We start from the raw sequence: 14888 nt of genomic DNA on the forward strand, positions 1-14888 counted from the left end.
TCTTAATTGACTTTCCTAGTTAAATAAAGGTAAAAACAAATATATATATATATTTGTTTGGCCTGACTTCTGTCTGTCAAAGAGGCTAGCAAAACATGCACAAACGTTACGCTGATACGACGCTCACGAACATTTCCTGCAGCATCTCATAATCCAGACCAAACTCACTCGGAAAGTGGATACGTTTTTGCCGCTTGCTCTACTAGACCTCAACATTTCCTCAAGTTCTTTTCAGCCAAACAATTAGCTACAAGAAATCAGTTCCAGGTAACCTGTTGCTAATTTCTAACATTTTTAAATTCTGCTTGTAGCACGGTCTGTAAACCAACATATTCAATGATGAAACGGCAGTGGTTGCCGCGGCCTGGCTTTGTTGTTATCCCAGCTAACTAGTCGTTAGCCAGTTACACATCTCCCGTTCGACCCGTGAGTGTAGTTACCTAGCTAACATGCTAACTTTATTTCGGGGTCACGATTGAAGTGACTTTTATTTCATAGTTAGCCAGCTGTCGACTCATCGTGAGTAAAATGACTGTATTGAGGAATTAGCTAACCGGCTGCTCATTGTTTAGCCACAGATAGCTAAACCAAATATGTTTTATAACTAACCTATCTCGGTAACGTTAGCTAGCTAGCAAAATTTGCAGGACTAACCGTTGCTAAACTTCCCGGCTACCGGTTTATGCAAACAGCTAATCCCTTGAACAAACCTATAGTGTCATTGCGCAAAATGGTACACAGCATCATCTGGCTATGAGTGTAAATTCAACCTTCAGCTACCATTTCTGCCAAGCCGTCCACGTATTCACTTATGCATACGTTCGATAAATTCGACGCAGTGATGGAAAAAAATACCCAATTGTCATACTTGAGTAAAAGTAAAGATATCTTAATAGAAAATCACTCAAGTAAAAGTCACCCAGTAGAATACTACTTGAGTAAACGTCTAAAAGTATTTGGTTTTAAATATACTTAAGTATCAAATCCACCAGATTAGGTAGGAGGGATGACCAGGGATGTTCTCTTGATAAGTGTGTGAATTGGACCATTTTCCTGGCCTGCTAAGCATTTAAAATGTAATCAGTACTTTTGGGTGTCAGGGAAACTGTATGGAGTAAATAGTACATACTTTTCTTTAGAAATTAAGTAAAAGTTGTCGAAAATATAAATATTGTAACGACCCTGGGTTTATAAGCGGACTTCGGGCTAGAAGGTCGAGGGTTCGAGTCCTACTCCCAGCCTATTTCATTACAATATAAATATTGTGATGATCAATGCATGTCGTCATAAGAAGCAAAATTCGTGTTTCCATCAAAATAATGCAGCTGTGAAGCAGGGAAAAGTAAGTATTTCGGGGTTACAGATCTTCTTCTTCTATGGTATAATGGCGTTCTCAACAATTGGATGTGCGTTCTGCCACCACCTGTGGGGTGGATAATAAGGATCCTAAAAATAAATAATGTGGGTATTTTTTATTTATTTTTTCATACAAACTATCAAAAAAGAAATTAACTAAACAAAATCAACCTGCTTTTCTAATTCTAATCAGGTCCCTAAACAGGCTCAGAAGACTCCTGTGAGGACGGGACATTTCCTAGCGACAATAGTCCTTGCAGTGCTTCTGCCGTGAAGTCTCGGAGGCCAGAAAACATATCTGCTGCAGATATAATGATATCCAGCTTCTTGGACTTGTAAGACACTTGTGCTGTACAATTAATCACTGTGGCTATAAATGCCACAGAATCCACTTTCTTTACAATGAGTGTATCCAGATAACTCAATTGACTTAAAACACTAGCAGTTGGTTGCAATGCCTCCCCTGCCATATCTTCAACACTGTTGCCTCTTCCCCCTTCGGCTCTCTTCACTGCCTCCACATAGGAGATCTGCTGCACAGTATGATGCTGCCACCACCATGCTTCACCATAGGGATGGTGCCTGGTCTCCTCCAGATGTGACGCTTGGCATTCAGGTCAAAGAGTTCAATCTTGGTTTCATCAGACCAGAGAATCTTGTTTCTCATGGTCTGAGAGTCCTTTTTGCAAACTCCAAGTGGGCTGTCATATGCCTTTTACTGAGGAGTGGCTTCCGTCTGGCCACTCTACCATAAAGGCTTGATTGATGGAGTGCTGCAGAGATGGTTGTCCTTCTGGAAGGTTCTCCCATCTCCACAGAGGAACTCTGGAGCTCTGTCAGAGTGACCATCGGATTACTGGTCACCTCCCTGACCAGAGCCCTTCTTCCCCGATTGCTCAAATTGGTCGAGCGGCCAGCTCTAGGAAGAGTCTTAGTGGTTCCAAACTTCTTTCATTTAAGAATGATGGAGGCCACTGTGTTCTTGGGAACCTTCAATGCTGCAGAAATGTTTTGGTACTCTTCCCTAGTTCTGTGCCTCGACACAATCCTGTCTCGGAACCCTACGGACAATTCCTTCGACCTCATGGCTTGTTTTTTTGCTCTGTCATGCACTGTCAACTGTGGGACCTCATATAGAGAGGTGTGTGCCTTTCCAAATCATGTCCAGTCAAGTTGTAGAAACATTACAAGGATGATCAATGGAAACAAGATGCACCTGAGCTCAATTTTGAGTCTCATAGCAAAGGGTCTTATGTAAATACATTTTATTTTTTTATTTTTTTTAATTTGCAAAATACATTTGACCTGTTTTCACTTTGTAATTATGGGGTGTTGTGTGTAGATTGATGAGGGGAAAAAAATGTATTTAATCCATTTTAGAATGTGTAACGTTCTAGGGGTCTGAATATTTTCTGAATGCACTGTATACCAAACATTATGGAATCCTTCAGAATAGGAGTCCCGTCGTGTATACCAAACATTATGGATATACTGAGAGAATACATGTCTCTCCGCCCTAATTATGGGAGTGGTTGTCCACAAAGCTGCACGGTGGGCTGTCTAGCTCCCGCCTATCCTTTCTTTGAATTGGTGGATACATCTCATTATTGTAATCCTTTTTAAAAGTATTCGATGAGGGTTGTTGACGTCAACCGCCTGTTTTCAATGGAGAGAGATGCTATGTCACTTTAATAATGCCACTTTAATAATATTTACATATCTTGCATTACTCATCTCATATGTATATAGTGTATTTTATACCATCTATTGCATCTTACCTATGCCTCTGTCATCGCTCATCCGTATATTTATATGTATATATTCCATCTCTTTATTTAGATTTGTCTGTATTAGGTAGTTGTTGTGGAATTGTTAGATTACTTGTTAGATATTGCTGCACTGTCGGAACTAGAAACACAAGCATTTTGCTATGCTCGCAATAACATCTGCTTACCATGTGTATGTGACCAATAACATTTGATTTGATTTATGCTACTAGCCTCATGCCATGAATATGCATAGCCATCTCGAGACAACTACAATATAGTGTCCTACTTATATCAGTACACTCGTAACGACTTAAACATTACGAAAACTCTATTCTATCAAATAAACCTTGTGTAGCAAATAAGCCATTGCTTTTTTTGTTGACCAAATTCGACTCGCTCTCATTGACCTCCATACAAAACTCCTTGCTTGGTGGGCAAAACAACGAGAAAACGCCACCTGCTGGAGATTTGCAGCCAAGTTAGGCCTCTCTTCCTCTCTGTGTATACTTTGTAAATGAATAATTAGTGCGAAAATGTGCAGAATTATCTATATATTTTATACTTGTTATCATTATTCAAAAGGCACTCGCACATCTGAGCCATCTTTTTTTGCAGGTGCCTGGTAACAGTTGAATAAAATGAGAAAAAAGAAGAAACCTGCACACTGCTCTTGATAGTATCACTGCTCTTTAATAAGCTTTACGTACGGGCCTCGAGGCCTTCATCGGAGTTTACGTACGGGCCTCGAGGCCTTCATCGGAGTTTACGTACGGGCCTCGAGGCCTTCGTCGGAGTTTACGTACGGGCCTCGAGGCCTTCATCGGAGTTTACGTACGGGCCTCGAGGCCTTCGTCGGAGTTTACGTACGGGCCTCGAGGCCTTCATCGGAGTTTACGTACGGGCCTCGAGGCCTTCGTCGCAGCTTTACGTACGGGCCTCGAGGCCTTCGTCAGAGCTTTTGTGAGTTTAAAAAAAGATATGCGCCCTCATGTAAACATAGCCCCACCCACATCCATTCCACGCATCAAATGGGGAGTCGAGGGAAAACAAATAAGTGCTACCAAATATAACAATACACAAAACATATTAAACACCTCTGTGAAACCACAATGAGGACATTTGTCCTACCAAGCAAGTTTTCAAAAAAATCATTGGGTACAGCGCAAGGAAAAACATCAGCGTAATCTGAAATAGGGGCGTAATTCATGTTCACTTTTACAGCATAACATACGTAGACGTTTCATCATTAAGACCTTTAGGAAATAATGTCTGGAGGGTGAAAATCCCAAAACACTCTCTTTTACTCAGAGTATTATTAATATCACCTCCCCTGTCTGATATCTAGACTTTCTCTATGCCACGAAATCTAAAGTTTAGAAATGTCATGTTTTAGGTCATTAAAATGTACTGCGACTGGATAATCCCTGTCGTTTCTTCTGATTTTAACTTTTATGTTCACCGATTCTCTGTTTTGAGAGAACGAGAGGTTTTACCTACATCACACAGTCCACATGGACATTTAATCATGTAGATAGCATGGGTGGTGGAGCATGTAATAATGTCATTTATTTGGAACCGTTTTCCTGTATGTGGGTGGCAGAAATATTCACACTTCATCATATTGTTGCACTGTGCTCAACCTATGCATTTATAGCTCCCATGTGGAAGAGCCTGGCTGATTTTTATTTTGTGGCTGGCAGTTAGCATGGACCAATTTATCGCGTAAATTGCGACCTCTCCTCGATACAATACGTGGTGAATTCTTAAATTCAGCTGGCAAAGCTGGGTCCATTGATAAAACATTCCAGTGTTTCTTGACAGCATCTCCCACTTTTTACAAGTTCAAAGTGTATGTGGTGGTGAACATTACAGAGGGTTCTTTAGCTTTAGTGGGTCTTTTTTTGTAGCAGTTCATCTCGTGTTTTCTCCAATGCCATATTAAGAGCTTCATCCACAAATTTGTGGGGAGTAGCCTCTTCTTAGAAACCTATTGCCCATCCTCCGCTCCTTTTTCTAGATAGTCCTCTGTGGAGTGGCATATATGGCGCAGTCTGAAAAACGGGCTTCTTAGAAGTCCTCTTTTTAATGTCTCAGGGTGGAAGCTGTCCCCCTGTAATAGTATTTCTCTCCGTTTCTTTGTTGTAAGTTGTAAACAGAGTTCCATTTGATTTCTCAATCCACATATCGAGGTAATGAACACGTTTAGTGTCCCATTCAATAGTGAATTTGAGATTGGGGTCAATGTCATTGAGTAATGCCATAAAATCTGACAGCTCTTCTCCCCCCATATGCAAAGAAATTCGTCAATATATCGATACCACTTCAGGACTTTATTCAAAAATTGATTTTTGATTTTCATTGTTCACAAAACGTTCTTCAAAATGACCCACATAAAGGTTAGCATAGCTCTGAGTGAATGTGGAGCCCATCAATGTTCCATTCCTTTGGAGGTATCATCAAACCTGAAATAGTTATTTGTCAAAACATATTCAGGCAGCTCTAGAATAAAGTTTGTTGGTGGGTATTCGTTAGTATCTCAGTCTCTCAAATAGTGAGCTAGGGCTGCCATCCCCGCCTGTATGGGGAATGCTAGTATGTAGACTCTCTAAGTAAAGTATTTCTATAAGATATTATTTGTTTATTATTTCAAGCCTAAATGGTCAACAATGTTGTTTGTGTGTGTACTCTTATCTTCTGTATGTTGTGCTGCAGTAAAAGGTCCATTCTACACAGGAACACTTCTAGTTTCCAAGTCCACTGAGTTTACACCCCCAGGAGCGTCGCTGCTCATTTTGCGGCCCTTAAAGAGTGGCCAATCAGCTTAAATCCACTTGTTTGTCGTATTGGACATAAATATTGCACCGTACATAATCGATTGTGTGTCTATAAAACCAGGGTCCAGTCTACTCACTATAGTCTAGAGCAGGGGTGGGCAAACTGTTTGGCTCAAGGGACACATCGGGATTTTGAAATTCAACGGAGGGTCACATTTTTTGGGGGACCAATTGTTTGTTAAAATCAATTTGCGTGGAACTCCCGAGTGGCGCAGCAGTCTAAGGCCCTGCATCGCAGTGCTTGAGGCGTCACTACAGACACGGGTTCGATCCCAGGCTGTGCCACAGCTGGTCATGACTGGGAGACCGATGAAGCGGCGCACAATTGGCACAGAGTCGTCCGGGTTAGGAGAGGGTTTGGAAGGCCGAGATTTCTAGCGACTCCTGTGGCGGGCTGGGCGTATGCACGCTGCCACGGTAGCCAGGTGTACGGTGTTTCCTCCGGCACATTGGTGCGGCTGACTTCCGGGTCAAGCGGGCATTGTGTCAAGAAGCAGTGCGGCTTGGCTGGGTCGTGTTTCGGAGGACGCACGGCTCTCGACCTTTGCCTCTCCCGAGTTCATACGGGATTTGCAACAATGGGACAAGACTGTAACTACCAATTGAGATACCACAAAATTGGAGAGAAAAAGAAAACACTTTATTTATTTTTTATTTTTTTTAGGAAGTTGTGTAGTTTAACTTTGCATATTGGTTTTTCATACATTTGTGTCTCAGCATCACTCTGTTACCTTAGAATTAGGGACAATTCCAACGCAAGAAAGTGCTTGTGTTGCCTGTTTGAATAGGTTACTGAAGATGGGGTGGTAATTAGATATTAGTGATATGAATATCAAATTAATATGCTTGTACTCAACAGCCAGAGATTTTTTAAAGTTTTTTTTATCTTATAGCCTAATCTGACTGGCTGATGCCCTCAATCTTATTTTTTTTTTAGGGAAAAAGGGTTCCTGCTGGACGGAATGTGTGGTTAGCTAGCTTAGATACATTTTTGTTGTCTTTTCTGGAGCGATGTCACAATCTAGGATTGTGAAAATCACCCTGAACTCTTTCGGTCTCCTCTTTTAGATCCACCTCCAGCCTACCATGTCTGAACCGGGTTCTGGTTGTGGTGTTCCAGCCCAGAGAAGCTCACAGCGGGGTCCAGAGATGCTGTCAGTGATGCTGGGGGACTGCAGTCAAACAGTGGAATTCAATGTGATTGTCAAAGAGGAGGGCGAGGAGAGAGAAATCAATGAGGGGGAGGAGGAAGAGAGAGAGGAGGACAGGGACTCTGTTGACTCAGGTAAATTCAGGCTAACAACCTCTTTGCTTCAGAGGTAAACAACCCAAAATAACAATTGATTTTCTGGTTCATTAAGAAATGTAAACTTACATATGTTTTTGGGTGTTGAATAAAATGTTAATTCAGAATATTTAGGCAAGTTAGCTGGCTAACTCATTGATTCTGCTTTGTAGTATAAGAGGGAAAGCAAGAGGGAAGGCAAGTGCCTAACATCCTCTTTGGTTCAGAGAGGTAAACAACCCAAAATAACCATTGATTTTTCTGGTTCATTAAGAAATGTTAACTTAGATTGGTTTTTGAGTCAATTAGACCATGCCAATTTCATGCTTATCTTTAAAAAAATACATCTGAATATTTAGGCAAGTTAGCTGGTTAACTCATTGATTCTGCTTTTTGTATTATACCCCTCAGGCCTCTGTATGTGTAAGAGGGAAGGCAAGTGCCAAAACAAAAATGCCTACAGACCGATGTGCAATGAATGCATTGTAATTTGACAATTGTATTATATATGTGTGATGCAACAAGCCCTTTGCAAAGTATTTCTTTCAATACTCTGTTAATCCTAATGACTGTTGAATCCTGCATTGTTAAGCTTAAAGCCTTTCTCTGTCTCTTTCTTACCCTATCTCTGTTCATATTCTAACAGGAGAGAGCCCCAACCCAGACCCAGACAACGAGCCCAGTTCTACAGCATCAAGACTACCTGGGCGTGGGAGTTACCCATGCCCTCAATGTGAGAAGAGTTTCAGTTCCTCAACTAACCTAAAGAATCATCAAAGAGTACACACTGGAGAGAAACCTTTTGACTGCTCAACATGTGGGAAGCGTTTCAGTGAGAAAGTAAACCTTAAGAGACATGAGAGAGTACATAGTGGAGAGAAGCCTTACCACTGCACCACATGTGGGAAGAGCTTCAATCATTCAGGAAGCCTTAAGCAACATCAGCGAATACATACAGGGGAGAAACCTTACCACTGCTCTCTTTGTGGGAAGAGTTTCAGTCGGGCAGGAGACCTGAAGACCCATCAGAGATCCCACAGTGAAGAGAAGCCTTACCACTGCTCTCTTTGCGGGAAGAGTTTCAATCAGCCAGGAAACCTAAAAAGTCATCAGCGAATACACATTGGAGAGAAGCCTGCCTGTGCTTTAAATTTGATTGTCAAAGAGGAGGAGGATGAGAAAGAAATCGATGAGAAGGAAAAGAGAGAAGTTGAGGAAGAGGAGGAAAATAGTGGTGTAACTGACCTATGTACATCAAGACTTCCTGGTCGTGGGAGTTACCCCTGTCCTCAATGTGGAAAGAGTTTCAGTTCTTCAGGTAATCTAAAGAATCATCAAAGAGTACACACTGGAGAGAAACCTTTCCACTGTGCCACATGTGGGAAGAGTTTCAGTGAAAAAGTCAACCTCACAAGACATGAGAGGGTACATAGTGGAGAGAAGCCTTACCACTGCACCCAATGTGGGAAGCGCTTCAATCATTCTGGAAGCCTTAAGGAACATCAAAGAGTACATACAGGAGAGAAGCCTTACCACTGCTCTCTTTGTTGGAAGAGTTTCAGTCAGCCAGGAAACCTTAAGAAACACCAGAGAATACATACAGGGGAGAAGCCTTACCACTGCTCTCTGTGCGGAAAGAATTTTCGTTTTGCAGGAGACCTAAAGAATCATCAGAGATCACACAGTGGAGAGAAGCCTTACCAATGCTCTCTGTGTGGGAAGGGATTCACTCAGCTAAGAATTCTTAAAAGTCATCAGAGGGTACATATTTTAGAGACGCCTGCCTGTGCGTTCAATGTATTTGTTCAGGAGGAGGAGAGTGAGAGGGAAATCAATGTGGAGGAAAAGAGAGATGTTGAGGAAGAGGAGGACAATAGTGGTGTAGTTGACTCGGATATATCAAGACTACTTGGTCGTGGTCGTTACCCCTGCCCTCAATGTGAGAAAAGTTTCCGTTCCTCAAGTAATCTAAAAAATCATCAAAGAGTACACACTGGAGAGAAACCTTTCCACTGCTCCCAATGTGGGCGGGGTTTCAGTGAGAAAGTAAACCTTAAGAGACATGAAAGAGTACATAGTGGAGAGAAGCCTTACCACTGCACCACATGTGGGAAGAGTTTCAATCATTCAGGAAGCCTTAAAGAACATCAGAGAATTCATACAGGCGAGAAACCTTACCACTGCTCACTGTGCGGAAATAATTTCCGTTTTGCAGGAGACCTAAAGAATCATCAGAGATCACACAGTGGAGAGAAGCCTTACCACTGCACTCAGTGTGGAGAGAGATTCACTCAGCTAAGAAGTCTAAAAAGGCATGAGAGAATATCCATTGGAGCGAAGCCTGCCTGTGCTTTCAATGTGATTGTCCAAGAGGAGGAGGAGGAGGGAGGAGAAAGAGAAGTTGAGGGAGAGGAGAGTAAAGTGAAATAAAGGTGAAGTGAGGATACATAAGCAGCTCTGTAGATATGGAAATGTACACCTATCCTTGCAATGGCATCTTCTGTGACAACATTTTTTAAATTTATTTTATTTCACCTTTATTTAACCAGGTAGGCAAATTGAGAACAAGTTCTCATTTACAATTGCGACCTGGCCAAGATAAAGCAAAGCAGTTCGACAACATACAACAACACAGAGTTACACATGGAGTAAAACATATATACAGTCAATAATACAGTAGAAAAATAAGTCTATGTACAATGTGAGCAAATTAGGTGAGATAAGGGAGGTAAAGGCAAAAAAGTCCATGGTGGCAAAGTAAATACAATATAGCAAGTAAAACATGGTCATGGGCGGTACTATTTAGGGCTATTTTCATCTTCTTTTACTTCTATGAGTGTATTGGAAGTTCACAAATTAACTCAACTTGAATACCATCACCACCACCACCTAATGTCCTGGAGAGTGTATTTATTAAACCTTTGTTTTGACAGGGAGTCGATGCTGAGACCAAGGTCTCTTTTACAGATGAGCCCTGTATTGCACCATAGTACACATTAAACTACCAATTTATATACACATTAATATACAATAAACACATTACACTACACATTCATATGCACAATAAACACTTTAAACTACACATTCGTATGCACATTAAAATACATGTAATTATACACAACAATACACGAAAACCAAAACACAGTCGTAAAAAACAAACACATTCAGTAACAAGATCCCCTAACAACCATCTGAAATGCCCTAAAGGCATTAATTCCTCCATTGTAGATCATTCCACACACAAGGCGCAAGGAAACCAAAGGCTGATCTACTTAAATCTCTAAACACCAAAGGAGTCTCTAAAGTTAATAAATTGGACCCTTTTTTCCCCAATTCTCACCTAAAATGACATACCCAAATCTAGCTGCCTGTAGCTCAGGACCTGAAGCAAGGATATGCATATTCTTGATACTCCCAGGAATGTCAGACATGATGGATCATTAGCTTATACACAAACTTTCACACATCTAGATGGCCGGGCAGGGTGGGTGTGGAGAACAGAGACAGCAGGGGTTCAAACTGTAGAACCCAGTTCCTATATTTAAATATAACAATAACAGTTTAATTTATCAAATAAAACTATGTTACATTTTATCTCTGGCCGTGGTAAGTTTTTTGTTGTTATGCATTCTCCTCAAACAATAGCATGGTATTTTTTCACTGTAATAGCTACTGTAAATTGAACAGTGCAATAAGATTAACAAGAATTTAAGCTTTCTGCCCGTATAAGACATGTCTATGTCCTGGAAAGTTTGCCATTACTTACAATAGTCATGCTAATCAAATTAGCGCACGTTAGCTCAACCGTCCCAGTATAGGGACACCAATCCCGTAGAGGTTTTTAACCAACCCTGTGAACGGGTTTGAGGCAGCTGCTCTTTTATAAATAGTATCACCATAATTGAGAACAGGTAGAAAGGTTGACTGCCGAATCTGCTTCCTTCTGACTGGAGAGAGACAAGATCTGTTTCTGTAAAAAAAAAAGATACATTCATTCATACATAAACATCGGACGGTGAGAACAGAGGATTTTTACCACCAGCCGATGTGATGACATCACAGAAGCTCTCGCCATTCAAACTTCCTGCCAGTTCATTGTGAATGCTTTAACCTATTTTATATCCAACAAGGTTCTTCTTTCCTGATTTTATATACATTTTTTTATTGCTCAAAATAAGTGACCAAACTACAGGGTTTTTAGGGAAGGGTATAACATGTCTAAAGTGCTGAAGGTTTCCAAAAGCACAGTGGTCTCCATCATTGGGTTATGGAAAAAATATAGAACTACCCAGAATTGGCCTAGAGCTGGCCATCTGATCAAACTGAGCAACCGGGGAAGAAGGACCTTGTTCAGGAAGGTGACAAAGAACCCAATGACCACTGACAGAATTACAGTGTTCCTAGGCTGAGATGGGAGAACCTGCCAGAAGGACAACCGTCTCTAGAGCACTTTACCAATCTGGGCTTTATGGGAGAGTGGCCAGACGGAAGCCACTCCTAAGAAAAAGGCACATGACAGCAGGCTGAGATGGGAGAACCTGCCAGAAGGACAACCGTCTCTAGAGCACTTTACCAATCTGGGCTTTATGGGAGAGTGGCCAGACGGAAGCCACTCCTAAGAAAAAGGCACATGACAGCAGGCCTGAAGTTTGCAAAAAGGCACGTAAAAGACTCTGAGAGCATAAGGCAAAATAATCTGTGGTCTGATGAGACAAACATTTAACTATTTGGCCTGAATGCAAAGCTCTAAGTCTGGAGAGAAAAAAACAGGAACAGTTCAATCACCTGTCGAACACTATCCCTACCATGAAGCATGGTGGTGGCAGCGAAATGCTTTTCAGTGGCAGACACCAGGAACAGCTCATCACCCGTCGGAACACTATCCCTACCATGAAGCATGGTGGTGGCAGCGTAATGCTTTTCAGTGGCAGGTACTGGGAGACTGATAAGGATAACAATGAACAATGAATGAAACAATGAAGGAAACCAAATTAGGGCTGACCCCATTTTTAGTCTACTGGTCGATTGTTTGGTCGATAGGTTGTTGGTCGACCGAGATTTCTTTAGGTGTGCAGTCACAAATATATATATTGTTGGTTTTTTTTTGTCACGGTGCACAAGACATCTGCCTGATTCACGCCTGTCTCGGTGGACTAATCCTTTCCAGAGGCCACGGGGATGGTACAGTCCAACACTCTAAATGTTAAATTGTAAATGGTTATATTATGTAAGAATAATGGTTCAACACTAATAAATATAATATTATTTTATAACAAATGGTTATAAAGCATAATGTTCAGTGCGCCGTTGAATTGGCGCCATTTCCTAGACCATGTTGCTCTGTGCGTAATAGCAAAGTTAACCATCATATTGCTGTTGTTTACACTATTCCTAACGGGCAGAAGAATAATATCGTAATCTTAACAGCACCTGTTTGTCACACATAATATGCATGCAGCTCTGGCTCCTCCTTTATCTCATGCTTCTTGTGATCATCATTATAATAAAGTCATTATCATGCTTCTTATAATAGTAGTCGTCTATAACCACCATTGAGGCTTAAGAGCACACCCTGTTTCATCTTAATACTTGTAATATTAATCAGTCATCACACAAGTCATTCTTACTTTGACATTTTTTTATTTTACCAGGCAAGTCAGTTAAGAACAAATTCTTATTTTCAATGACAGCCTAGGACCAGTGGGTTAACTGCCTTGTTCAGGGGCAGAACAACAGATTTTTACCTTGTCAGCTCAGGGATTTGATCTTGCAACCTTTCGGTTACAAGTCCAAGGCTCTAACCACTAGGCTACCTTTCGGTTACAAGTCCAAGGCTCTAACCACTAGGCTACCTGCCACCCCAAGCAATCAAGCATTTTGGTTTTAACATAAAAGAACAAAGAGAGCTTTGGATAATTAGCCTAAACAATAAATAAACCGGCATAAACAATACATAAACCGCAATTCACAAATGCATGCAACTGTTTTACTCTTTGCTGTAATAAAGGCTTTATATATTTTTACAAAAAATGAATTTAGTGTTGTTTACACTGTTCCAAACATGTTTCAAGGGTTGAGGGAGTAGGGAATGTTTTTCCTAAACAAATTAGGTATTTTGGTAACTTTATTTTTTAGTCAGAGGAACAAGTAAGAAACAAAATGGCTGTAATTATGGTGCAGCTTCAGCACGGACAGCGGTGATAAACACTTGCTGTGCTGTGGTGCCTGTTCGCTGCAGTAGGGAGGAGAGAGAGACAACGTGCGCCAGTCACACAGGCACTCACTGTCATTTCTTTTTAACACAATGTGGCCATCGGGCTCCCTCTTCAGTCATTTGTGTGTCTTAATTATTTCATCAAATGGTGCGCTTAAAGCATCAGACAAGCTTAGTGCATATAGTTGATTTTATTCAAACACATATGGAAAAATACACGTTTAAACATTTCGACCAATCGATTGGTCGAAAAAACAAACAACTCTCGGTCAACTAATTTATTAATGTTTTTGTAGGGAAAAGCTCTAAGTCAAATAAAGGCAAATCCTTAATGAGAACATGCTTCAGAATGCAAACAACCTTAGACTGGGTGAAGATTTACTTTGCAACAGGACAATGACCAAGCAACGCTGGAATGACTTCAGAACAAGAATATGAAAGTCCTTGAGTGGCCCAGCTAAAGCCCAGACTTGAATCCCATTGAAAGACTTGAAGATTGGTGTTCACCACTGCTCCCCATCTAACTTAACAGAGCTTGAAAAAAGCTGCAAGGAAGAATGGGAGAAAATCCCCAAATCCAGATGTAAAAAGCTGATACAGACATACCCAAGATGACGCGAAGCTGTAATCACAGCCAAAGGTGCTTCTACAAAGTATTTACTCAGTGGTGTTATTGACTCGAGGATGTGAATACTTATGTAAATGAGTTATTTCTGTACTTAATTTTCAATAAAATTGCAAACATTTCTATAAACGTGTTTTCACTTTGTCATTATGGTGTATTGTGTGTAGATGGGTGAGGAAAAAAAGATTCAGTTTTGATTTCAGGCTGTAACAACAAAATGTGTAATAAGTCAATACTTTCCGAAGGCTCTGTAGGTGAGACAAGTTCACAACCATATATCAGTCATAGTAAGACCCCAGAAATGTTGCACACGCACAAGGTGCACCTGTGTAATGATCATGCTGTTTAATCAGCTTCTTGATATGCCACACCTGTCAGGTGGATGGATTATCTTTGCAACAGTGATGTTAACAAATTTGTGCACACAATTTGAGAGAAATAAGCTTTTTGTGGGTATGGAACATATCTGGTTTCTTTTATTTCAGCTCATGAAACATGGGACCAACACTTTACATGTTGTGTTTGTATTTTTGTTCAGTGTATGTTGGCTAGGCCTTCTGTAAATAAATAATTTCACCTTATTAGCGTAAAATATACAGTCAGGTCCATAAATATTTGGACATTGACTAAGTTATTATCATTTTGGCTCTGTACGCCACCACAATGGATTTGAAAGGAAAGTGCAGACTTGCAGCTTTAATTTGAGGGTATTTACATCCAAATCGGGTGAACGGTGTAGGAATTACAGCACTTTTTATATGTGGTCCCCCCAATTTCAGGGGCTCAAAAGTAATTGGACAAACTA

At 40.8% G+C, this 14888-nt stretch overlaps 1 protein-coding gene across 1 annotated transcript; it reads left to right on the top strand.

The window, feature by feature from the left end:
- Positions 1 to 151: 151 nt before the first annotated feature.
- Positions 152 to 14274, top strand: LOC106564034 (uncharacterized). Its single transcript, XM_045690608.2, has 3 exons — positions 152 to 267; positions 7028 to 7244; positions 7891 to 14274. The coding sequence occupies exons 2-3, from the start codon at positions 7046 to 7048 to the stop codon at positions 9672 to 9674; spliced, it is 1983 nt and encodes a 660-aa protein (XP_045546564.1). The 5' UTR covers positions 152 to 267; positions 7028 to 7045; the 3' UTR covers positions 9675 to 14274.
- The last annotated feature ends 614 nt before the right edge of the window (positions 14275 to 14888 follow it).

Source organism: Salmo salar, chromosome 12 (assembly GCF_965601325.2).
Source record: "Salmo salar chromosome 12, fSalSal1, whole genome shotgun sequence".
In the NCBI taxonomy this organism is placed as follows: domain Eukaryota; kingdom Metazoa; phylum Chordata; class Actinopteri; order Salmoniformes; family Salmonidae; genus Salmo; species Salmo salar.

Bases quoted from the DNA above. Each gene is read 5' to 3' on its own strand.
- LOC106564034 (XM_045690608.2), top strand. From the start codon at position 7,046: ATGTCTGAACCGGGTTCTGGTTGTGGTGTTCCAGCCCAGAGAAGCTCA. The intron at 7,245-7,890 runs GTAAATTCAGGC...ATATTCTAACAG, and splicing joins CAGGGACTCTGTTGACTCAG to GAGAGAGCCCCAACCCAGAC.